General features: G+C 29.1%; 1 protein-coding gene and 1 long non-coding RNA gene across 6 annotated transcripts in view; one reads left to right on the top strand and one right to left on the bottom strand.

The window, feature by feature from the left end:
* Window positions 1–1,173: 1,173 nt before the first annotated feature.
* The window catches only part of LOC141534331 (MAP kinase-interacting serine/threonine-protein kinase 1), a 37,416-nt gene continuing 10,997 nt past the window's right edge, over window positions 1,174–27,592 (bottom strand). The window contains exons 2-6 of one of the 2 annotated variants that reach the window (XM_074253638.1): window positions 21,035–21,143; window positions 8,804–8,938; window positions 5,851–6,207; window positions 5,135–5,702; window positions 1,174–5,040 (exon numbers count right to left, since the gene is read on the bottom strand). In XM_074253638.1, the coding sequence (XP_074109739.1) occupies window positions 4,581–5,040; window positions 5,135–5,702; window positions 5,851–6,207; window positions 8,804–8,938; window positions 21,035–21,143 (1,629 nt within the window). In that variant the 3' untranslated portion in view covers window positions 1,174–4,580. Of the gene's footprint in view, window positions 5,041–5,134; window positions 5,703–5,850; window positions 6,208–8,803; window positions 8,939–14,677; window positions 16,003–21,034; window positions 21,144–27,592 lie in introns of those variants that run through there. The other variant, XM_074253639.1, reaches the window with a different exon arrangement.
* LOC141534369 (uncharacterized) lies at window positions 9,281–21,019 on the top strand. 4 transcript variants are annotated; one of them, XR_012480404.1, is made up of 6 exons: window positions 9,281–12,644; window positions 16,392–16,535; window positions 16,614–16,950; window positions 17,028–17,591; window positions 17,655–17,813; window positions 17,913–21,019. It is a non-coding gene; the product is annotated as an uncharacterized LOC141534369 (long non-coding RNA). The 4 variants fall into 4 exon arrangements; XR_012480403.1 differs by having other exon boundaries at window positions 17,028–17,587; XR_012480401.1 differs by having other exon boundaries at window positions 17,028–17,813.

Consider the following 27,592-nt stretch of genomic DNA (forward strand, 5'->3'; position numbering starts at 1 on the left):
ATTCTTTTCAGATTAAATTGGACAAAATAATAATTTATTAAGATGGTACCAGTGAAAATATCCCATCGAAAAAAATTTACAAAAATATCACAAAAAGAAAACTAATTAAAATTTTCCAGGAGATGTGACAATGTAGAAGAACTTAGTAAACTATTATTTAAGCTTTTACAATAATATGAATTGAAAAATAAAAATAAGTCCTTCTACATGCCCCCTGAGTGTCTAAATTAATAATTACATTATCACGCATATTTTTAAATCTCCTTTTAATTATTAATTTATAATCTTTCTCACATAATTAATCACAATTTTAATTAAAAACATTACTTAAAATATAATAATTAAGTTTGTACGTTCACGATCCAGTCTCAACATTAATATATTATATATTATGATTCGCCTTATTACCCCCCATTGCAGAATAATCATATATCAGCAACTAATCATACCTCACGCAGAACTATTAATTATAAATTATTAATTAATAATTATAAAATATAAATGAGAAGAAATAAATGCTTGGAGGTGATTACTAAAGTAGTAATCACTATTTAAATCAAAAAAACAAAATTATTGTCTCACTGAGGTGAGATTTGCGAAAAAAATAATACGTAGGCCTATTGCAAGCAAATTAACTCGGTAAATCATTCAGCATAACGTACAATTAATAAGATATACATTGTTTATTCATTTTTTAAAACTACAACGAAGCGCATTAACAATTATAACGTCAACGCGTCAAAAATATATTTTTTTTTACTTCAATAATTATTTTATATAATCTACTGGGCTTTGAAAAATAAAAAATATTTTTTTTTATATTTTTTTCATTTTTATGGATAAGAATGAGGTCAGGACGTAGGAGGTAGGACGGAGAGGATATTTATTTTGTAGGAAAGTAAGTGGGTAATTTTTTCTAACAATGTCATGTAGGCATCATCGTATTTATAAGTAACAGTTGGTCTAGTGAGCGTTTTTCTACACACTCTCTTTACTTAATTTTTTTTTTTTTTTACAAATATTTAATGGATAAATAAAATTATGCTTAGGCGTAGGAAAACAGGAATTACAGCGCCTGAATTATTTTGCTAATAAATATTTATAGCGATGTTAGTGTAATACAAATTTGTTAATAAAAAGCCAGAGTTGTCAAAAATAAATAACACAAATCAATTCAAAAACATAAAATGTCTTTATTTTTTTTTTTTTTTATTTCAAATAATTTTAATATTTTTTATTAAAATTATTCTTCAATATTAATCTCCTCTCGTCCTCGTATTAGAATTTATTCTCTTTATTTTTAATTTATAAAAAAAGTAACGAAAATTTATACTTCGCCTATCACACCCCTTCATACTCAATGTATACATTATTACAATGGCGAAACAAGTATATTTATATATTTTTATTTTCATAATTATAATCATCAAGTATTTGGTTATCACTTTTCTATTAAATTCACTGCAGACCTGTGTTTTTACAAGCTTATTACTTCATGATTTAAATATTCACAATATAAATCAATTAATAATTAAAAAAAAATAGCTCCCGGATCTTAATACATCTATGACAATTTTAAAGTTCATGAGCTTTGCGCGTACAAACTTAAACGTGTAAATTAATTAAAAAATAATTTAAGAAAATATTTATTTGTTGGTTGTAACAGTCAGATTTAGAAATTAACAAAACTAATGTTAATTAGCAAATGGCTTTCGACGGTCAATATCGCTGGTACCTTAAAAAAAAAATAAAAAAAAAAATAAACAAGCTTGCTCTACAATAAAGTATGTCACTCACTTATACACTGATTAATTAAATTTTTAATATAATCATAAACTTTCATTCACTTATGGCCATTTAGTACGATTTTTAATGCATTACTTCTCTTATCATGTTCATAAAACATTCTTAAATTTTCAATCATCCACATACTGGCACACACACATCATCATTACACGCTTATTAAACCTACGAAATTTTTTTTGTTATTTTTATTTTTTATTATTATTTTTTTGTATTTTTTTTTTTGTTCACTTATAAAGGAAGCTTTCCTCCGTGGTTTACTAAACACGGAATAATATTATTAATTTTGCCCGTATATTTGTACTGACAATAATTCACGCGTGGTAAACAGTTGGACAATTTTAAATATTTTTTATAAACTTATATAAATAAACTACGAGCTACATCAGTTAGAGACTCGATTAACAAATAGTATCGATGATTGTAATTAATATTTTTTTTTTTTTTTTTTTTTATTTTCAGAGTTCTTAAAATATTGCAACCAACATACTGTCCATTAATAATTATTAAAAAAACAATCAGCGGCCTCTTTACAATAACAATTACAATGAGATTGAAATTGAGAAAAAATGCACATTGGTGTTCTTAGATAAAATAGAAACCACTGATTTCCGAGTCTATTTGTGACATCTCTCCCTCTCATACCTCGAATCATATTTATATTGTTTACTGTTCACTCTTATCTCCTCATTCGACACAATAGATTCGTATGTACACGACTTTTTTTTTTTTGTCATCACCAAATAGAGCAACTGAAACGTCTCGTTGTCAATTAATGAGAACTAAATTTTAGCTCACCTTTTTTTAATTAATTTAAAAGAAAAAATATTAAATTACGTTTCAGTTACTCTGTCAGAGAATCTAATAGAAAAACTCCTACGTGACTAAGATAATATTACACGACGATACTGACTCGCAGGACTCTTATCGTGTTCGGCGGAAGAGCTGGGCACTTTGAGACATACATATTTATGCAATGAGACTTGATCGAACTGGGAATTTTTTATTCGCCGTCTACTCTTTTTTCTTTATATTCTTCTTCTTCTTCTTCTTCTTCTTCTCTCTACCTTTCTGTCAGTTAATATGTGAGTAATGTATAGTTGTACCATGTAATGCTGTATTAATCGTGTAATTATGTTAAGTGTATGAATGTAATGATTCTGTGTTTATGAATATAATAGATATAATTATATATTCGTTTTGTGGCATCGATCATTTATTTAACAATCTTTTTTTCTTTCACACAATCACTGTGACCAGCTTATTTTTAAATATTTTCTCGTTTACCCTGAGTAACAAAAATTTTTTCCACCTCTACGTTTAGTTGCAAAAAAAGACTTGAGATAGACATTGTATTACATTAAAATAATAAAACAAAAAATTTTATGCTGAGAAAGTTAAACAAAAATTGCGAGATCCATCGCATTTAATTTAATTAAATATTTCTGGCAAAGTAAAATTTTATAGAGCAATATTTTTTTTTTTTATTAAATAAAAAAAAAATTTACAATTCCACGTAAATAATATAACCAAAAATCCAATAAGTTATACTAATGGATTTTGATAAACTAAAATATATAAATACTGCAAACATATAAAAATATGCGTGGAACGTAGTCGACAAAAATTAAATAATATATTTTTTTTTTTATCATTCAATATTTTGCAAACTGAATTATTTTTTTTTTGTTTTACTTCCAATCAGTAGGCGGTGGGATCGATGATAAAATATATAATAATTCTTATATTTATACTTTTATACATAAAGCTAATTATTCGATCAATGTGACCATCTTTTTTTTTGTTTTATAACTTTTTTTTTCTTCGCTTAAATTCTACTTATAAACTTTTATTTTCACTTCTTTCTCCTCCTCGCTCGTATACTCTCTTTCTGTTTATTTTAAAATGTCCCTGCCGCCTTTTTCGCACACGATACAGGTACTACTTTAACAAGTTTTTTTTTTCTCACTTATTTAGATAAATCTTACAGACTACGATCCTACGTGATACTTGAGACATTATCAAAGAATTTAATTTAAAAAAAAAAACCGATACGAAAAATGGCCTCAGTCTATTTAAGTTATAAATTAAAAAAAGCGCTGATATTATTTTTCTCTCTCTCAATATTATTATAGCAACACATTATAACTTTCGATTTTTATTCCTACTGTTATTCAAATCACAAGCGCACATCGTAATAAGAATTATTTAATTATATTAACAATAATAAATTTATTTAATAATTACGTGCTTACTTTACAACACAAGTTAATTAAAAATTACATCGTCAAAATAACATAATGAACTAAATTTTTTTTTGTTGTCTTGCATTCAGTAAAGACGTGGTGTGTATAATTGTCCAATTAAATTTTTTTTTCTAAAGAAATAAAATAATTTCAACATTAAAGTAAATTATATGTTATTTATCGCGCTCAATGTGAATTGAAATGAGAATAACAAGATAAGAAAAAAAAAATAGAAAGTGTTTTCATGTGCATAAAGATTTTTAAGAGATTGCTACTAAATATGATTATAACAAATGACAGGGCCCAAAAATTTTTTTTAATCGTTGTTGCCAATACGCAATTACTGAAAATAAAAAATCGCCATTGACTGACAAAATATGGCATGTTTATTAAAAAATAAAAATTTGAATATTATTACTGACAATGATGTACTAACGGAATATATATATAAAAAACAAAAAATAATTTAGAAATCTAGTTTACGGCGAGCAAGGAGATTTTTGTACGATGAGTATAGTGAAGGATACTCTTTCAGCCACTTGGTGATGCGACGACTGCTGGGTTACGTTGTTCGAGAAGATTAGAGCGTGCTTTTATCCGACGCTGCATCAGTTTACTCTCACTCGGTGGTGATAGACCGTAGAGATGAGTCAGCGCGTCTTTGCCGTTGAGACGACTATCGCCGATGAATTTGGAATCACTGTGCTCGATGGTTGAGTGCATAGAGCATGACTTGCGGCGTGAATTTGAATCAAATTCACTGGAAGAGTGAGCAACACAGTGTTTGCTGGGCTCCGAGCCTTCACTGCTGGTATCAGACATATGACCGTAAGGATGATTGTCATCGTCCGTCGAGGAAGTCGACAGCCTGGGTTCGCGAGTTTCAGCCAGATCTTCGAGGTGGTTTATTGAAAAGTGCTGATGCACTACACGATTCACTGCCATTGCTGACTCGGCGAACGCTGAAAGTTCACGGGCGGAATTGTTCCTTCTAAAGAACAAAATAAATAAAATAAAAATTAATTTTTTTGTCTTTAAATTAAATTAAATAATTTATTTGAAAAATAAATGTCTTAAATAATAACCTTATTATTTCAGGTGTAATGAGTGGCCTGTTGCCAGCAACAGTGATAGTAGGCCCAGGATTAATCCACTGATGTTTGAGAACGCACTCGGCGCTCAATCTCTGATGGGCGTCTTTGACAAGCAGCCCGCGAATAAGATCCTTGGCGTCCTCGGAAATATCTTTCCATTCTCTGGCTGGAAAATCGTAAATCCCCTGCTGAATGCTGGTGAACAACAATTCTTGACACGCCTGGCAATTTTCCCCTTTCTCCCAGCCGCAGTCAGTGCCGCAGTTGCCGTAAAACGGCGGATAACCACACAATAAAATGTACATTATCACGCCAAGACTCCACAAATCACAACGTTTGTCATAGTAATTTGACTCCCCGATAAAAGCCTCGACAACTTCTGGTGCCATAAACTCTGCGCTGCCAACTGGTGTTAGTAGTTGTGGTGTCGCCAGAGGACTTTGCGAGTTGTTGAATTTAATCCCAGATCCAAGATCAAAGTCACAAACTTTTATTGGCGTTAATTTGTCTGGGTGGACGCACAGGATGTTTTCTGGCTTCAAGTCTCTGTGTGCGATACCTATTGTTAAAAATATTTAATTAATAAATTTTTTAATACTAATTTTAAATTTTGAATTTTTTAAAATAATTTTTAAATAACTAAAAACATTTCAAATTATTTTAAAAAAATTTTTAAATAATTAAAAAAATTATTAATTATAACAAACCTTTTTTGTGAAGAAAATGAAGCGCTCCAGCAATTTCTTTGACAATTTGACTGGCCTCTCTTTCGCTAAAATGAACGCGTTCTTGAATCCTCCTCAGCAATTGCCCGCCGTTGATCTTCTCGAAGACAAGATAGAACCGCTCATCGTCTTCAAAGAACTCGATCAGCTGGATTATATTCGGATGGCCCTGGCAATGATGGAAAGTCTCAACCTCCTTGAAGACTCTGGTGCGAGCATGCCCGGGGATCTTGTCAATAATCTTAACCGCGTACTCCAGATCTGTGTAGAGGGATGTGCAAGTTTGCACTGAAGCGTACGCTCCCTCGCCCAACACTTCGCCCGTCAGTTTGTACAGTTCTGCAAATAAAATTTTTTATTACAACATATTTTCATCTATAATTTATAATTTACAATACAGTTAAGAGCACGTTGTATTTACAAGAACCGGTTTTAATTCTTCGTCTCTCTGATTAGGCATGTCAAAGTCGAAAAAAATTATTACCTTAAATAGCATAACCATTACCGGTTCTTGTATATATCCATTCAAGATTTAATGGATACAATACTGTACCCAGTACACTAAATTCTAATAATAATTTCAAATTGTGCTTTAACTTTTAACTGTTACAAACTTTTAAATTGTCTTTAATGTACTCTTATTGCGAGTTCTTATTTAGACTCGTCAAAAGATGTAATAAAAAAGTTTTACAGTAATCAAAAACACTTTAAGCTTTTATTGTTATATAAAATGCATCATAGAAAGTTTAAAAATTATTTTTTACTTTTTTATTTTTTTTTTATTATTTAATAAGTCCATTTAAAATTAAGTTTTTTAAAAAATTTTCAAATATAAAATTTTTTAATTACATTTTTTCATAATTTAATTTGTAATAAAAAAATTAAAAAAAAATAATAGATTTCTAATTTTGGTATTATATTTTTACATCAACAATTAAAATTTTTTTTTTTCAAAATTCAATTAAATCAATTAAGTATTTTTGACGTGTTCCACCTGATTAACTTTCAAATATCATGCCAAGTACAATTAATCATTAAATTAAATACATTCAACCATCAGAATCAGCTCTCTGCAATCAATCAAGTCTCTTTATTGATTAAAAAAAAATTATAAAATTTTTTTTCTCTTAAAAATTCCAATCGATCAATTATTAAAATTATTTAAATAAAATCCCCAGATATGAATAAGAAAACAAGGAAATTAAAGCGGATGGGCAGTGTCATTGCGGAAGTTATTATTTCTTGTTAAGAAATCGGCGATACTGTAATTGACGAGCAAGAAAAGGTGTGCAGTGTATAATAAGTGGGAAAATAAATGAAGAAAATAAAAAGTACGCTTACACAGCAAGGTGGGACATTGATTCGGTCATCGCCCGATGACGCAACTCTCGAGTCTCGATACGTCTAAACTCGGTCGTTGCACATATTATTGACACATCAATGTATCTGCATTTATATATATATATATATATATATATATATATATATATATATTGGATCCTTATTTTATATGAATACAAATATAGATCAGTGATGCCGAATGGTGAATACTGAACAAAACGTATTTCTGCATCAGCAATTAATTTTCCTGGCCTCGACTCTAAGCGGTGGCCGACGAACATGCGCAGAATTATATTCAAGCCGGTACCAGTTGGGAGTTGAGCTCTAGAAGGTTCTAGAAAGAACGTCAAAGCTACCAGTTTAAACTGCTACCACTACAAAATGCAAGTACGGTCTATACAGGCAAAGCAAAGAAGGAAATTTTAAAGAAGATAAATTAAAGAGTGAAGCAGTGATACTGTCTCGTTTGGATTTTACACCAGCTAACTTTGCTGTGCAGGTTGAATAAGTTACTTCATCACTCCAGGCTTTCTTCCTTCTTCAATGCTCTGTACTCTGAGGAATGTTAACAAAACACAGCTCTGGAATGTTTGGAGAGAGATAAAATCTCAAATGACTAACGTATAACGTTTTAGTTTTTACAAAAAAAAAAAAAAAAAAATAAATAAATAAATTAAACCAGGATAATTATTTTTTAGAATTTTAATGCATTGATTTAAATAAAAAAATTATTCAATTAATATAAGAAATTTTACTTGATTAATGACACTGAAGTTGACAGACATTAGAAATTTTTTAGCAATTAAATTATTATGTAATAAATTTAACAAAAAAATTTCACATGTGAAGATTTTAAAAAATTGTTAGTGGAATTTTTTAAAGCATTTTTATTACTGTAATTGATTTTTTATAAGAACTTAATAAATTGACTGTTGTCAGCTGACATATAAGTGTCATCTTGATTAAAGTTAATTTTTTTTATGCATCTTTTGTACAGAAGAAAAAATTGGCCTGAAAAAATCTTATTGAAGTTAAAAAAAATTTGATTTCGCCCCAAATAATTATTGTTTTGATAAATATTTTCTTAAAAAAATTACAATTGTTTCAATGAAGAACTTTGTGAATTTTTTGGCCGAAAAATAAAATCAAGATTTTTAATTTTCATAATTTTTTACTGCGATTTTATAAATTCTAAAAAATAGTGAAAATTTATATTTTTTAAGAAGAAATATAAAAATTTAAAAATTATTTTATCAAAGGCCTGATCAATTACTTATTATCGCTCGAAATAAATTATTTTCCGAGTCGTTAATTAATAAGTAATGAGGAAGAGTAAGAAATACCTACCGAGATATTTCCAAATCCACGAGAACTTATCAACCTGCTCCGAAATTAGTACAACCCGGACACTTAAGCCGTTTTATCATCGCTACACGTACTGGGTTCGAACTCCCTTATCTGAGTCATTATCGTGCAGATGCAACAGTAACCACCCGGGTATTAGTTGGAATTAATTGTGTATGAGTATGACAAATATTTTGTTGTGTGAATATATAAATTTGTTGAAGCACACGCGACAGAGATGTGTGTTTACCTTGGAAGCATGACGAGACGAGAGATGAGCCCGAACGATGCTTCCTACGTCGTCTACGTCGGGCTTCCTCTTGTCTTGCATGGACTGAGCTGAGTGGTTCTCCAGTTGAAGCCACATCTCTGCGATTGCCATCCACTGAAACAACAAAATTTTTTGTTGTTAAATTTTTTTTTTTTTTCAAATTAATCATCAAGATATTTAAACTTAAAAAATTTTTTAATAAAATTTAATTTGTTCTTAAAAAAAAATTAATTTGACATTTTAAAATAATTTTAACTAAAAAATTATAAATTTTTTTTAATAAAAAATATTTTTTGATCCAATAAAAATCAAAAAATAATTTTTTCTTTTAAATTAAATTAAATGAAATACAAAAATTCTCGAATTAAAATATTTATCTTCTTTTAAATAAATTTAATTTAATTCAAAAAAATTTCTTTTAACTTAAAATAATTTACACTGATAAAAAAATAAACTTGTAAAAAAAAACTCTTTAATAAAATAAAATATATTCAAATTAAAAATAATATTTTGATTGCAAATTTTTTTTTTTTACTCAATTTAATTTGAATAAAATATTTTTAATTAAAAATTTATTCTCCCAAACAAAATAAATGTTCTTATCAATGTACGGGTGAATATCTCTATTGCAGAGGCAAACTTTGAAGGGCAAATGTAGATCAATAAACTGTAAACCTCATTGAGAAGCAGCAATTATTATCATTATTATTATTCAGTCTGCATTGAAGAGTTTAAGCAGTACATGAACACTCAAGTAATATTGAGTGTAAGTCTAGCAAAAAGAGAATAAGATGAAATGGCAAGACCTTCAAGAGCAAGACTACGTTGATGAGGGTTTATGAGCAATAACGAGTGCCCAGACACGCGCAAGATCACGAAGAATAAAAACCGGTACTTTTGTCCAGGTTCAAAATTTTATTTCCACTATAATAGACAGCTTTATAATACACATGACGCAACCTCGGGTCACTTATTGACGTCAGAGTTGAAAATTATTCTTCATCTTCAGATAACTGCATCAGGCGATAAACATTTTATTTAATCGATTAATTTAATTATAGCCGTCAATAGATTAAAACAAAAATAATACCGTGGCCTTGTCTGATTATTTTATTTATAATAATAATATAATATAAACGCGACTGAAATAAACTAAAGATAGATGACGTGGGTGTCTGACGTTCGTTGACCGCAATGTATAGAAAATTAAATAGAGCTGTCTTGTATGTTTATTTTTTTTTTTTTTATTTTATTTACCTGGTCTAGTAAGACGGTAAACCTACACGAGGGAGAAAGTTTGTCGGGTGAATAAATGCAAGTAAACGAAACTAGTTGTCAACAAAAAGCTTTCCTATTTGTGAAAATTAATTGACGAGAGTCGGGCACTATCTTTTAGTAAGTAACCTGATCTTTCTTTCTCTTTCAGCCGGTGATTTAAATCTGGCAATCGAGGCGAGTTATTAATTGCTGATGTGTTATATGATGAGTTGCTAGTCTGTCATTAATATAGATTGATTAATTTTTCGATTAAATTTTTTTACAACCTTCAAAAATTTATTCTTGGATTAAAAAAAAATTTTAATTATTTTCTTAAGTTGAAAAAAAATTTTTTTTTTACTGAAATTAAGAATTATTAAAATTTACCTAAGACCGGGCTTGAACTCTATTCTTTCCACGTGATTAAAAAAGAGTAGCGCCACTTAACCATCAAGTCTTAAAGTAATAAATGTATTTCTTTTTAAAAAATATTTTTCATAAATAGAAAAATTAAAAATTTAATTCAATTAAATTAATCTAAACTCTAAATAAAAATTTCCAATATCAAGGAAATAATTTACTTTAAAAAATGGCTTTCCTGAAAATTTCTACAACCGACACCTTTTTATTATGTATATTACATGACTCACGAGGAACTAAAATAACTGGATTTATAACAAGAACACTTCCTACAGCAGCTGGCAGTGAATTCATCCGGGAAAGGTCGTCAGTTAAAAAAGGATTCGAAAAATAATGACAAGAGTAAAAAGTTCTACCGGCTACTATACACCAGAAGAGTTTGAAATAAAATGTTAACTTTTCTCATTCATTTTTATTATTATATATAAGCTACCAGGATAGTTTTTTATTCCTTACGGTACGCTGTGTTCTATTCTGTACCAGAGATCCCTAACGAGAATAGCAGGGAAGAGTGTAGAAGCTAATAGAAGCCAGAGGGGTGGTTTTATTTTGTCCCCGTAGTATACATTCGCAGTTGGGTTCTGCCAGGGTTTTTTTTTTTTTTTTTAATTCTCTTGTTTGCTTCTAGCTTGCACTCAGGACGTTAGATTTGCAGAACGCACTGAGAAAGATAATTTTTTTTCCAAAAAAAAAAAAAGAAAAATTAAATTAAATTAAATTTCGACGTTAAACAGTAACATTGCACCGGTACATCGGTGTATTGTTAAAAAACAAATCAGCAATTATTTAATTAAAATGTCGAGTGCGCTGAAATTAATTGCGCAACGCTACGACCCGTAGATTTGTATAAATAATAAACAATTAATGCTTTATTTTTTCACTTGCTACTGAATGAAATTTTATTTTATTTTCTTTAGATTTGTGTTTCATTTTTTATAACAATAATGTTTCTTTTTTTTTTTTTTTTTTTTTTAACCCTGGGACGCTACTGGATATCAAACGGAGATACTTCTTCCCGAGAATAACAATTGAAATATTTGTATGATGAGTTTATTTGTGATTGCAGTGAATTTATTGTACATAGATAAATTTACTCGTTTATTTAATGCAATAAATGTATATAAAGCGATATTTGCATACGAGAATATAAATGTATATAACTTTAAATTCACTTGTGTTGGCTGATGCTTGTGAGAGCAATGAGTGGGCGTGGATTTTAAGTAGCATGGGTTCAAGAGAAATCAGACAAAACTAGAACGCCCAGGTGAACTCGCTGGATATATCTAGACTCTACATCCAGGTATATTTATGCACTATTGATAAAGTATCATCATAAAAATATTTAGATGATTGAAAAAAAATTTTTTTAAATAATATAATAGTGATGTTATTATAAAATGAAATAGAAATCAAAGAAAATAAATTATAATGCCTTGTATATTTATCAACTAGACCCTGAGAATTTCTAATAATAAATGTGAGTCACGATGACGCTTTGTCTAATGCAGCCAATATCGGTTTAGTTATTACACATGCATTGTTTTAAAATTTACCAAGTTAGTATTGTAATATTTTATTTGCTGACCGTAAAGAATAATTTGGTTTAAGTGATTTATATTATATCAGCTAATTTAATTATAAGACTGATATGCGACAATCAAAAAAAAAAAAAATTTGAATAGTATGATAGCGATGATATATCATAATAAATTATTCACAATAGTAACCTCGAGACAATATAAAATAATTATTGGTGAGAATGTATAAACGGCGAGGAAAAAATAGTTAAATTATCGTGATAAAATACGCGATGATTTTATTTTCTCATGCAACAGTCAACACTTGGCGATAGCGTAAAGATAAAATAAATAGCGAGAGAAAAAAAATAAAAGAAACTTGAGAAAATAGACGATGATAATGATAAAAAATTTTAAACGTTAACATAAATAAAAAGTGTCTGTAACAATAAATTTAAATGTGATTTCGAGCGTGACAATTTAGATTTGCACTTCTTGGTATCTTGACCGTAAGTATATTTTGGTACGGTCGTTGCCGACTGCTACAGAACTCGGTTTAGTTTGTGAGAGTTCAATGACTGGCACAGAAAAGGAACGACGCCATTTTAAACACCAAAGATGTGCAAGTAAGATATATACTCATACAATTCCCAACCGCAGCTATTATATATGCATCTATCTGTCTGCACACACATCTATATATATATATATATATATATATATATATATATATATATATATATATATATATATATATATATATATGTATATTGTATGTACTAGTCGCTGAACATCAAGAGATCTGGTGGGAAATATTTTGCGTAAATTATTAAATTACAAGTCATAAACATCATCACGCTCGGTAAATTTGTTCTAAATATCTCTTTAATTTTTATATAACTCGTATCGTAAATAAACACACAAATTAGCTTTTATATAAATAATATAAATATTTAACGGAGTTTAAATTTTGAGGACACAATAATTATCTAAATAAAATTTATTTCTCAGCAATAATTTAAGATAAATTTTAAAAATAATACTTAAATTGCTTTCCGGTATCGCGAAAGGAAGCCTGTGATTTAACGCTCGACCTTTCGCTCCAATCTTCAGTTTCTTTTTTGCAAAACCGCGACACGCTAGACGAGACAAGATTTTAAACAAAATCTCTACTTCTATTATTTACAATTTATTGCTTGCTCTGTTAGTTTTTTTTTCCTCAAAGCAGATAATTGACTGAAGACAATAGCGTGATACCGTCAACATTTGAGGAATTCATGAATAAAGAACAAAGCTTGGAATGTTCTCACCATGAGCCCAGTGAAGGGTCTTTGATAAAATAATTAATAATTAAGCTAAAATGGCACAAAAGAAACGAACGGTTGCAATTGATAGCTCTATTGTGAACCCGGCTAATGGTCAAAGACTGTTACTGTTACATAACAATCAGCGAGAGATACTGACAATATATTTGACCGAGCATGATGAGTATTAAATACTGATGATGTTAAAATGAAGTCCCTTTGTCCCTTTAATGGATTATTATTTCCATTAAATAGAAACGTAAATCAAGTAAACTAGTCAACGGTTTAATTTGACATGAACAACAGCTCTTTCAAGTTATTCTGTTTGTATTCCCCTCTTGTTGTTTTGCCATCTCTCTCTCACTCCACTATCTACTTCCTTTACATCTACAAAGTAAAAGTGTGTATTATTATGTGTATCTCATGGTTAGGTAGGCATATTAGTGTGTGTAGTTGTGGTTCTTTGTTTCGATTTGCCCTACCAAACGTTTTCTGGTGGTCCCTTTTCTTTGTCCTGGTGATCCAACTAACCCACTTGAACTCCTCGAAAATAATTTACACCACGCTGCCAACTGCCGGCAACGGTTAGCCAGCAATGCTCAATACTAAATTTTAACAACGTCGACAGATTGCTTTGATTTTTTTTTTGTGTCCAACAAAGAACGAGAAAGGTTAATTTAGACCTGGAAAATCCCAAATCTCTGTGGGGAATAATAACGCAACCTTTTTCTTCTTCTTTTTCCGCTTTTCGATGACAAAATCCAAGATTATCAAGCTATAACTTGCTGTTGTATTAATAACAAAGACCATAAATACGCCTGAAAAAAAAACAACCGGCTATTTTAGGTTTAAAGTAAACAACAATATTAGCAAATGCGACTTAGATGTTGATTTGTTAATATTTTTAGGGACTATGTGTTACAATAAAGTTTTAATTGTCTTGGCTTGACGACAAATATTGCAAAAGTATGAGTAAACACCAACTGCATGTTAACTAATGGAGTATGATGATGCATTTATGATGTATACGCAAAAGCTTTTGAATTTTCTTGCGTAACAGCGTTGAATAATTCCAAAAATCCATAGAAGTGAATGGCTTTACGTGCTTCATTGTCTTCGGGAATTAGAATAGTTCAAATACCCGGCTTATACATGTGAATATGTGTTTGTATTATATCAGGAAGCCTGTAGAATATCTGTCGAATTATTTTAGTTGTTTTATAACAACACCGGAAGGTAGTAGCCTCGAAAAAATTACTACTCTTGGAATCCTAGATCTTCAGTTCAGGAAGTTAAAAAAAAAAAGTTATGAATACATTTTTATTATTATTGTTTAGTGAAATAAAAATTCTTACCTCTTCCGGCGTCTTGACGACCATCCTCACGCTCTTCCAATATTTTTTCCACCATCTTTCTTCTTATAGTAGCAGTTATAATAATTATGAATCTGTCAGTTTAATATACAACTCTGAAACTTGTAACTTTGTTGCAAAATACGAAACAATGCAAACGAGTCTTTATATTTAAATACAAATTTAAAGATTTATATTTTTATTTGGCTGTCCTTTGCTCTTACTCAATATTTATATCACGCACCAATATCAATAATTGTAAAAAAGAGTCAGTCGTATATACAAAAACACCTATACACTAGATATTTTATATTTTTAATTACTGATATACAAACAATCGCCCCGCAGTTATTGGAATAACAAGTTCTATAGATAACTATTATTATTATTATTATTTTATTTATGATGGTATTGTATTCTTCGTATCGAGAAGCTGACTCGGTTTATCAACCGATCACCACGATGACAATGATATACACTCTTTTATTTAGAAAAAATAAAATAACGTACCTTCTGTCTAAAACAGCAGTCGCGTTTTTTTTTTTTTTTTTTTATAATTTTAAAATAGTTATTATTATATAAAATAGGCTGACCGTTGGTTGGTTAGTTGTTATTATTTCTTCTCAGCGAAAACAATCAGCAGCCGCGGGTTCCGGACCGTTGTATATCAGTGTATCACAGATATAAATAAATATATAAAGCCTATCTATTATTTGCCGCTCAATAAGATGTACTTTGAGCGGAATCGACTCTGAAATACAATCAAGATAGATGTTATTATTATTTTTAAAATTATTATTTTAATTACGAGTCGAGTTTTAAATATTTTTAAAATCTTTTTTCAATAAATACTATCACAGACTTTGACACTGCACTCCTCTTGTAATTATTTTTCAATAGAATTATTCTGTCAATTCTTCTGTATCTGTAAAAACTTCCTTTTCTTTTCTTCCAGTTGTTGATATTATTTCTTCTTCTCCTTCTTTTAATAAATACTCAGAAATATTTATTCCTCTTCCTGCTTTCTCAGAATATTATTCTCAATCCTTTCATACGGCCAACCAAAAAAAGCGTCGAAAAGCTTTCAGGCTCTTCTCCGCAACTTGTCACTGTTGATTTTCCCCCACGAAGGTATTTGAAATTTAAAATTCAAATGTTAAACAAAAGTATAATTATAACCGGGAATAATTAGGCAAGTAGCATAAGAATCCCTTGATGTTATAAATTTTATTATTCGCTATCGCAAAGCCTCTCGCATTAAGCGGCAACAGGGCTCGGATGCGCATTTAAAATCCTTCGGCTAACACATCTGGCCACGCTCGCGATCACCTTCCCGCACTGCTCATTACTCGGCAGCTGGTTTCCGACTGAGCCCGGCAACCCTGTATCACCACCACTAACTTCCCCGGCGATTTTAATCCCCCACCAGGCAACCTTTGTTTTGCTTCGTTTTCAAACCGCTCTTTGTCCCGCGCTCCGCGCGCCGACCAACTGAGATCAGGCGACTTCGCCAACGCCCTCTACTCCTCGCTGTGTGTCACGTAGGCATTATATGGTTCTCATTCTCTCCACCGCACAGTTCTCGTTCTTTCTTCCTCGCTCACATTTATTCTGACTGTGTGTGCGTTGTCTAAAACTAAAGCTCTAGAAAATACTATACAAATACACTCACGCATTTATTTTATATGTATGTATATATGTTTTCTTTATTTAAAAGTTAAATGGATGATGCAAAACCCACATTGGTTGCTATTTTACTAAAAATATTACAAAAAATGACTTAACACAACTGACGTATTTGGAAGAATAATATTTCGAAGAAAAATTTTTTTTTTATTTGTATTCATTTATAAAAACAACTGTAAGTATTTTTTATTATTATTATTTTTTTTTTTTTTTGATGAATGAAATACTTATAATAATATATATTGTTTTACAGATGTCATCTGAGTCATCTGCAAGAGCAATGAAAATAAAATATACCAAAAGTAATCGAAAATTGACAATTTTTCATGATACTAAAATCAGCTGACATTTGGAAATTTTTGGGATTAATTATAGTTAATTATAATAATTTTTTTTGTTGAAAAAAAATTAACAAATGTCTGTTAATATCAGTATCATAATTTATCTTATTAAAAAAAAAATTAAATTGTCATTTACAACGAAGATATGAAGAATTAAAATAAGCGGTTGAGAAACTCTGTCTAGTCTCGTACATTCGAATCCAATATTATAATCATAATCATTATAAAATTATTAGAAATTTAACAGAGGTAAGTTAAATTTAAAAATGCAAATTATTAATAATTATTATTTAAAATAAAATTAAAATGCGTACATGACATTACAGTGTCACGGGCTGGCAATTTTTCGGCAACAGCAACAACATACAATGGCAGATGTTACTGCTGCAAGCTACGGGAAACGATCATGGATATTATATATATGTAGATATATATATATATATATATATATATATATATATATATATATATATATATATATATATATGTTTAAATAGTTGTTTGGTAAAAAGAAAGGACGATGCGCGCGCATTCCCGGCCACGTAAACTTCATCACCGTTTTATTTTGCTCGTCGTTATCGTTCGGTATGTGTAAGAGGATGAGCAAGCGAGAAGACAAGCTAGGTTGGCAAACAGTGAAGAAAGATGGATTTAAATGTACGCCGTACAAAGCGTGCGCGGAACAGAACTCTGGCAAACATGGTGGATTCGCTAGATACATGTGTATATTGTAACTATGTAATGTAAATCTTTGCAAGTATGAGTTTACTCCATTTGAGAGCCGGTCACGTACATACACCAAGTTGGAGATTTACTCGTGCGTGAACACACGATACTAAATCCGGCATGCATACGCAGGACAAAGATACAAAATATCATACTTCTAGTAGGTAGATGTTTGAAGTATTAAATGTATGATATCGAATGGAAGAGCTTGAAGCAATCTTTAACAGTTATAGATACTTCTTTCTGATCTTCACCATCTCAGGCAATTCTAATATAGCGATTTATAGCTATACCTTCTTTGCTTCAACTATAGATTTTATATTTCAAATTAGGATTCAGATATCAGATAATTGTTATTTATTGCAATCTATTTAATTCCATCTTGGGTAATTTTTTTATCATTTTTCTTCTTTTAATTGCAAGTATATGCAGCAATAAATGATAACTTTATTATATAACATAATATAAATTAAATTTAATTTCAGATGGATGGATCGAAGGATTTTTATTGAAGATGTGGATATATATAAGGCCTCTACGTACGTGCCACGTAGCAACGACAGCATCACGAGAACACTTTAGTGGGAGTTTAAATGTTTTTGCACACATGCGCTCTGCTAAAAGCTAAAGTAGTCTATACTTCGGTCTCTGGTACAAATACTGAATAATCTTTACTGGTATCGATGTAAATGTACGATACATGCTTATGTATAGAGTACTTGCACTTTTTTCGCTCAATATCGTGGGAAAATATAAGAACCTGAATTTCTAATTTCAGCTATTAGTTTTTAAATAAAATCAATTATTGACGAGCTGAGTGTAAATATAGATGTAGGTGCACTATTAAATATCTCTACATGTAAATTAATGTTTGTAATGGTTTGTTGGTTACAAAGGGAGCGTCAGCACGCGTTCCACGCAATTCAAGGTCAAGGGGAAGGTCGCGTGGGATACTATCGACTTTTGGTATCACTGTTATAAAATCCTCCCTCAAATACTTCACCTGATTCAACTCAGCTCCAAAGACTTGCTGCAATAACAAGTTTAATAAAACTAAAGTCATTTATTTTTTCTTTGATACCAAATCCTTGTTCCAAAAAATGTTTTTTTTTTTTTTTTTTTTTAAGTAAAAAGTTAAGACATAAGCCGTGACGTAAAAACTAGCTGACATAATTCGCAGGCAAAAGGGTTTAGTTTCGAAAAAGAAACTTTTTCAGATGCTTAAGTGCGCAAAAAAAGGATAAATTAAATAAATAAAGAGAAAAAAGCGTATAAAATGTACAGCAGATGGGTACGAACACTTTCTCAATAATATTGCGGTTTAAATGCTTCAGGGCCGATGTTTATCAGCGTTCAGCCGGCTTGAAAAATTATAACTCATATTTTAAATGTTTAATTTAATATAATACATTGTAGATTGTAAGTACATAAATTTTTCGTTTGCCAATTAAATATTGTATTATTTTTTATCTTAAAATTAGTTTTTTGAATACTTGATGGCGTATTTAAATAAATTTAATGATAAATGATACAGTTCATTGATACGTTTGACAGCTAAAATTATAGAGATTATCTAGTGACTATGTATGTGTAATAAGTAAGTTTAACAAAACTTTTACCGTTATTAACATCAAGTAGCTATAAAATAATGATAAAAATAATTTTTTTTCTATCTTTATTATGATGTACTGAAGATAAAAAGCATTTTATTTGCGCTGCTGGATAGTGTACCGAGCTGATGGAAAAATTTGAAATAAAAGACCGAGGTGTATAGCAATAGTGTTGGTGTCTAATAACACGAGGAGAATTGCGAAACCGGTTTTGTGTGCGAATCGAGGACCCGGCCCGATACAGGCTCTGTCTTGTGTATTATACTATACATAGAGATTGACCACGGAAAATAAATAGTGGGAAGTAATTTTATATATACATTGTATGTACACACAAGTGATATTTGTTACATGTATGTATGTTTATGTTCCTCAGCTCACTTGCCGGTATTATATACTTCATCTAATCATTAGGCCAATTGTTTTTACTTCAGGTTAAGATGAAAAATAATTAAAATAAATTATTTTATATTACTATTACTTTTATTTTATTTTATAAATTTTATGTAAGTTGAATGAAAAAAATTTTATTTGCAAATTAAATAGGAAAAAATTGTAAAAAATTTAATTAGTTAAAAAAAATTTTTTTTAAATTTATGGAGATAAATATTTTTACGAAAAATGATAGTTTCCAAAACTAATGGTAAAATTATAAGTTTTCTTGTTGCAATCAATTTATTGCATGTAATTTAGTCGTCTAACAAAATTAATATAATCGAGTATACATTATTAAATAATTCCATTAAATTAAAGGCTTGTTGTCAAATTTTTTATTGTTTAAATAAGCATAAACTTCAAATTGCTGATAATAAATAATGACAGCGATACTCAGCATGTATATTATTTAAACATGTCTGTAATATATATATGAGGGCTGTTGACCATGAAAAGAGTGAGATAGTAACTAATTTAAAAACTAATATTCTGACAGCGAATCGTTTACCGTCATAAACATATACTCAAACTGAAAACATTTTTCCACCGTTAAATAAACTTTATTATCTAATAAAGTGTCGTAGGTCATGGAATTTAAAAAACGCGCTGTGGAAAATAATTATTGTGTTATCGTAGGACAGTATAATTATATTTATTATTCAACTTGTTTTGAATTTCCCGATAATATAATATAAAAGGAATAAGCTAATCAATTGATAGATATAAATAATTAAGATTTTATTTTATCGAGGCAGTGAAATTTTATAATTTTTAATCTTTTTTTTTTTTATTGTGTAAGATTAAACTGTATCATTTAAAATGAAAGGTATCATTATGTTAATAGTAAAAAATAAAAATAAGGTATTGTAAATTGTAACAACTAAAACGATTAGGTGGAAAGTTTCCCGAAGAGGGTATAACATCGGTTTCGTGACCAGAGGCTCTTGTTTAATCGTGAGTCATGAAACAAATACATACATACACACATCACCTTTTTGATGGCTTGTTATTAAATAAATATATAATAATAATTATTATATCTCGAGCAATACATCTGTATAGAGTATATATTTTTATTTTTAAAAATAACATCGGTATCAATAAATTAAGCATTTATTAAAAAAAACATTTTATCACGAAAATAAAATAATTATCGAATAAAAATAACGCGCATTTAAACCCGAGCAATTATATATTAATAATTAATTCTAAAGTTCTACTCTCAGTACCCGGCGACCTCGGGTTCATTTTATAAACAACAGAAGTTGAGTTGATGTACTCGACACACAAATATATCGACAGTACATTGTACTCGTTAGAAATGTGAGAGTTTAAGAGAGTACTCTGCGTTTTTCCACTCTAAAACATTTTAGATTTTTTTTACCTCTTTTTAAAACTTGAAACTTTTTTAAAAAATGCAATGCAAACAAAATTCGCATCATCGATTTAATTATTAATTATTATAGATTATAAAAGGCATCAATATTAAAAGAGTACTCTTTTAATCCAACTTTATTACTATTTATTGTATACTATTATTTATAGTTAAGTTGTGTAATTACCCGTTGATGCTTTTGCAGACTCTTTTCCGCATCCGTTTAATGTTGCTTCCGGCTTCTCATCGCTCTCGACGGCTTCTGATGACGTCTCCTCCCCATCTTTCTGAATATTCTGCAATTATATAATTTATTAATATTAATAAGCTGTTGTTTGTTTTTTTTTTTTTAGATAATTATTGTATAGCTGATAAGAATAAGCTCGCATAACATTAAATATAAGTACAAGTAAAGAAGAAAATGATATTGTTTCTATACGTTCAAGTTTAAGGCTTTGATAAACAGCACCGACATGAGAGAGACGCGACATGTCTCTTTTTTTTTTTATTATGAATAAAATTGTGGCAATAAAAATGTGAAGAGCGAGGACCACCGAATCCTCACATCAAAATACTTGTTTTTATTTACAGTGTGTATAGTTTGGACCAACGTGTTTACGTTCTGGAGCGAACCGGTCTTTGAGCTTGAAAAATTTATGAAAAAAAGTAAGAAGAAATAAATTAGCCAGTACTCGTTGTGATTTTTTTCATTTCTTAGAAAAAAAATTTTTTTTTTTAATTAAATTCGATCAATCACAAACAAACAATTTAATTTTTTGCATTTGTTGAGTGTAATTAATAAAAATTCACCTTGAATTTTAAAATGTAAAGAAAAACAAACTAATTTATTAGGATTACGTATTCTAGTATTTAAATACAGTTAGTTATTTTTTATGGATTTGAATAATGTAGAAGCGGTAGTTTGTTTGTTTAATTTTTGCCTCGCTGATAAGATAAAAAGTAACTTTAAAAAAAAAAAAATAATTCTTCTTCTGTCATGCTTCTGTTGATCTTTACTTTCAAGAGAATAAGACGAAAACAAAATAAGAAATAAAGTACACAATAAAAAAAAAAGGATTTGCCACGCGTAGATTTCTGGCCGCAAGGTTACTGTATAGTCTCATCGAAAATAATTCTCAAGGCCCCGGGTCATTTTTGTCAATAAAAAAAAAGTATAAGCAGATTGACGACACGTGTATGAACTTTCGATGCTTCTTTTTACTTAGGATCCTTCTGCTAATTCAATTAATTTTTTTATTGTTTACTTTTTTTTTTTTTTATCATTATATAAATTAGCGCGCTATGATTTCATCAATCTTGTCAAGAAAAGATTTAATATTAATATTTAATGTGCTTGAATTCTATCGACTTTCTAATTAGCAAATTGTCTAACTCCATTTTAGAGAATCTTTACGGAAAAAAAAACTCGAAAAATTACATTATAAATAGTTATAAGTGTCCCGTCGTAATTAAAACTATAAAAATTACAGTTTGAGATAACATTTTTCTAAATTCAAACTTTTAATGTTAATTTTTAGAGCTTTCAATGTAAATATTACATTCTACAATTTAATTCTTATAAAATTGTACGATAAAACAATTAGTTAAAAATTTATTATCACTTTAAAAAAAACATTTAATATCTATTAAAGGTATAACATTTTGGTTTGGATCATTCAAATAATTTACAATTGAACTATTACTACATCAAAATGTTAAAAAATCACCCTGTACAACATAAGGAGTTATTAAGACTCCTGCTAATTAGACTGTCGACATAAGTCAAGTATTTAAGAGAATAAGAGCCATTATTTATCAAATGATAGTTTGTTATTGATCAAATGAAATGAAATTTATGTTTTACAGATAATCAATCAAATAAACGGTCCCTTTATTAATCACAGGAAAAACAATAATTGGATAAATTAATAATATTGACGTTATTATTTCATAAAGAAATTTGTTGAGGTCAAAAAGTTTTCATTGGTGAAAGCGAGGTCATCTTCACTTTTAGACAAATTTAAGCTATATATACGCGACAATTAAATAAAAACAGTTCATTGCATCAGTATTATAAATAAAAAATATATATATATATATATATATTTTTTTTTTCCTAGACCCTAATAGTGTCAAGTCAATGCCCGGTGAATTTCATCAAAATCCCACTCACATATTTATTTTCAGTTCTCAATTATTTTCAATTCATCCGTTTCTATTTCAATAACAACCTCGAATATTTTTATTTTTTTCCTTCTATTTATATAAAGGATCGATAATTATATTGTAAGCAATAAAAGAGAATTAATGAAAAAATTAATTATTATTATTTGAGTTTTTACTTGTATACCATTTCTGGCTTTTACAAGGCTGATTGTCTCAGCGTCTCCACATATAGTCTCTCTCTATTATCAACGTATGCTCTCCGCTTTTATATTATCAAACTCAATCTTTCAACTCTTATTATCAATATATTCTCCACTTTTTTATTATCAACATATTCCAATATATTCTCCACTTTTTATTATCAACATATCTTTCATTATTCTCCATGCGGCTGTGGACCGACTTGTGCTTTCTGTACTGCATTTACCCTATTCCTCACCCCTTTCGATCGGTTGTTGGAATAGTGGCGATGGGGAAACCACAGAGAAAACCCATGTCAAATACAGTTCGGCTACCGGAGCGACCCCCAACGGTTGGTGTTGGAACTATTCTAACAACCGTCGGGGCTCGAACTCTCGCCTCACGGCATGATGTGCGACCAAACTAACGGGATAATGACTTAGTCCGCTCGGCCATCATGCCGCTTGAAAAAATTAATTATTATTATTATAACCCTGCAAACTACCAATTTTTAATTTATTTTATTGTGATTTCTATAGCTCATTACTTGCTATAATATTATACGGCAACTATAAACGTTTCTACTTAACAATTGTCACAGTGTCTTGACACGAGATAGGCTAGGTAGTAACGAGTTGTGTCCGTGAAAGGACTGCAATTAGCGTTTGTTTGTTTGTTGCTATACTCCTTTTTCCTTTTGAATAAACTACCGACAACTTGGATCATTTTTATTATCACGGTTGATCAAAACTAGTAATAACAATAATTTAAGTTATTTTTATTCGAAAATAAATGTTTCAAGATTTTGATGCAGAGTTTTTAATAATTTTATTTAATTTTAAGTTTTCTTTTTAAATTTCCTAATAAATAATTTTAAATGCTAATTTTTTAAATGTAAAATTTTTTTTTTAGTTTCAAAATAGTTAAAATAAATTTCTAGTTTTTCAATAAAATTTTTTTAACATCAATTTATTCAGTATAATTTTATTTTATTTCTTAAAAATAAAAAATTTAAAGAAAAGTATCGAGATTTATGAATTTTCTAAAAATTTGTAAATTTTATGATTTGTCAATGATTTAGAAGTGATGAATTTATTTTAATTGATGAATTAATGAAGAAAAAACTGTCAATAATTTTCCTAAAATTTTATAAAATTGTCTAATTTTTTTTTAAATTAATTTAAAAAATATTTAAGGGTCAAAAAACAATGCAGCCGCACCTAATGACCTTCTAAATAAATAAACGAACAATAATGATAGTAGATAAATAAATAAAAATAATAAAGAAGAAAGAAATGAGAGAAAGGAAAGAAGCTGAAAGATCACCACGCCTATACCAGCGAGACTGGATAACATTATTTGCTGAGGAGCTTTTACGCTCCAACGGTTACAATAGGACCAGTTTTATCAATCGTGACGTTTTACCATAATTTTTTGCATTGTAAGTGCACATACACAGCAGCATATGCACAAGTACACATATGTAGAGAAAGAGCGATACATTATCGGTAAAAGGTCGACAGACCTGTGGGAATAAAATCTAACATTTATATTTATATTAACATTATTTTAAAATATAATAAACTAAATAGACGTTCATTTTCACTTACACTCGTTATTTTGTCAATTATGTGGCTATTTATGCTCAATAAAAAAACTCATACTGATTTACTTTCTCTTAACTGTAATTTATTGTTTGTTTTTGATCAAACGATTAATATTCAAGGCTTAGAGAGTACACTCATACATACATAACGACAATGAATTGACGCGACCTACTTGAAGGTGTGACGGTGTGACAAGTACTTAATACACTTTACTATATTCTATCTGCGGGACAGGAAACGCCGGCATAAATTATAATATGTTAAAACAATGTATTATTAAAAAACAAACGAATAAGATAACAACAAATACCTCAGAGTACTTAATTAACCAATTAGCATCTAATAATTATAATAGCAACGGCAATGACTAAGTTATTATATAAATAACATTGCTACCAAATAAGGAATTTTAATAAGAAAAATAATTGTAATAAAAATTTAAAAAACTAGACAATTAATAAAAACAAAGGATGAAATTCAAGTAGAATTAAAAAAAAAAATATAGAAAATTTTAATTACAGAAAATTAAAGTTTGGTTAATTTAATTTTACAAGCATTTCATAGAAATTAAAAAAAAAAACTGAAGGATAAAATTAAAAATTTTAAATTAACTGGTGAATTTTTTAATATAACTTTTTAAAGAGTAAATTTGTCAAAAAAGTTACTAAGAATTTTTTTTATGGAGAGTTTAATTTTCTACAAGAATTTACTAATAAAATAGTAAAAAAATTTCTAAAAGTCTCAGAAGTAAACCCCGTAGGCAATTAATAAGTCCCCATCTATGAATCTATGAATTAGTAATAAAATAAAAAATACATTTTCTTCGCAAGCAATGAACGGATGCAATAGGCAATAAATAAGTTAGCATTTAATTTATTTATCGAGCTGTCCGGATTAAGTAGTAAAATATAATAAAAATAGCGGATTTGATGGATCCGAGAGAAAATACATATGTTATTATAGGCGAGTAAATATAAAATGCCATGAAACATGGATATTATATTATTACATTGTACGGAATAGGGAAGGGAGCTGAGTTGAAGAATATGAGGAATATGTATAGTTGTCTATTTAGTCGGTCAGTGACTCATATCACTCAGCAACTATAAAACTGGTGAATGTATATGTGGCTGTTGATAGTTGTACTGGCATTTATAGTCTACAATATCACTATACAGCAGTGGGATTGGGTAATAGCACACAAAAAGACACAAGTACATGTAATGTTGCATTAATATAAGTAGCGATTATTTCGTAAGTAGCAAATAGCGTTGGGACTTCAATTCTAAGATCTAGGCATGGGTTTGGATGTGTTTTATCGTAACGATTGGGATTGTCATAGTTATAGTTGGTGTTATGATGAGAGACTGATGAGCAACTGGTACAGTCAAAGAGATTATGATGATAATGATGATGAGGAGGAAAATAGGAGGAGATGCTCTCATATAAGTGTATATATAATACATAAGCGCTCAGAACACGAGCAGCAGTTAAAAAGAGCCAATGAACTTGAGTGACCTAAGAGCTGCTGCGGAATTGTTGCGAGCTCTGCGACACCTAGTGTAGTATGAGTAGTAAACCCAGTGAATGCTCGTCGAGGTCTCGCTATTTCATCACGACATCACTTTAGCCATGCTAATTGTTTATTTTATGCTCCACTCTCTTGCGGTTCTTTTTTTTTTGTTTATTATTATTATATTATTAATATTTACAGGTCATTAAACTTCAGAAAGTATCAACTATTTTTCTTGACCTAGTACGCGTTTTTGATAAATTTTTTAATGTTTTATTCTATCTTAACTTTCCAGAATTCTAATTTATAATTTATAATAGTTGGTTATTTTTTTGGGTCATCTAATAGGTTTGTAAAACACCGGGTCAATGAATGCGTTATTCAAAATTCAACTCTTTCACAACATCAGTTTCAAAATCGTACAGGCTGATCATGTTTTTTTTTTTTTATAAAAAGTTGTTGTACTAGATTTAAAATTAAATTAATTATCGAAAATTTTCGATGAAAATATAATTTTTTTTTTTTTTTTTAGAAGCGATCCCCAGGAGTGGTTGATAAATTACCTTTTTTAAATCAATAGAACAACAAATTATGTGATATTGATATCTCAACTAATAAATGTAAAAACTTGACTAAAATCCCCTTACAATACCCTATAATCTCTCGTCAGAGTTCGAGACAAGGTATTCTATCTCAGATCCCCTTCTACATATTATTTACAAGCAATTTCTTGAATAATGCAATGAATTTCCGAGTCTTATCGTTAGTCAATGAAATACTTCAAATTTTTTAATTATATGATAATTCAAACTATTTACAGCAAACTTGCAGAAAATATTTTACTAATTTTAAAAATTCATATTTTATCGCGCGCTTTTATTATTATTATTATTATAAAAATTTAGATTTTTTTAAAAACTTATTTAATAATAATAATAAAATTATTAATTTATGATATTATTATTATTTTTAATAATATTATATTAGATATAAATATATGAGGAAATAAAATATAAATAATTATAAATAAAAAAAAAAAATACTAATATAGAGTAGCGTGGGTGTGAGTCATATAATGCGAAGACGATCGTAAATTCAACTAACAGTTTGCAACGAGTCAAGAAGTGATTTATCTTACAGGTGATTAATCTATCGGAGCATGTTCCGATTCAATTGACCTCGCTGTTCTATCACGATTTTAGATAATATTTTATGCAAAGTACAAAAAACACCCAATTTATAATTTATAATAATAGCTATTGTTGATGTTTAAATGTAT

The sequence above is a fragment of the Cotesia typhae genome, unplaced genomic scaffold (genome assembly GCF_013202065.1).
Source record: "Cotesia typhae breed Kobodo isofemale line unplaced genomic scaffold, CoteBio_Ctyphae scaffold_13, whole genome shotgun sequence".
In the NCBI taxonomy this organism is placed as follows: domain Eukaryota; kingdom Metazoa; phylum Arthropoda; class Insecta; order Hymenoptera; family Braconidae; genus Cotesia; species Cotesia typhae.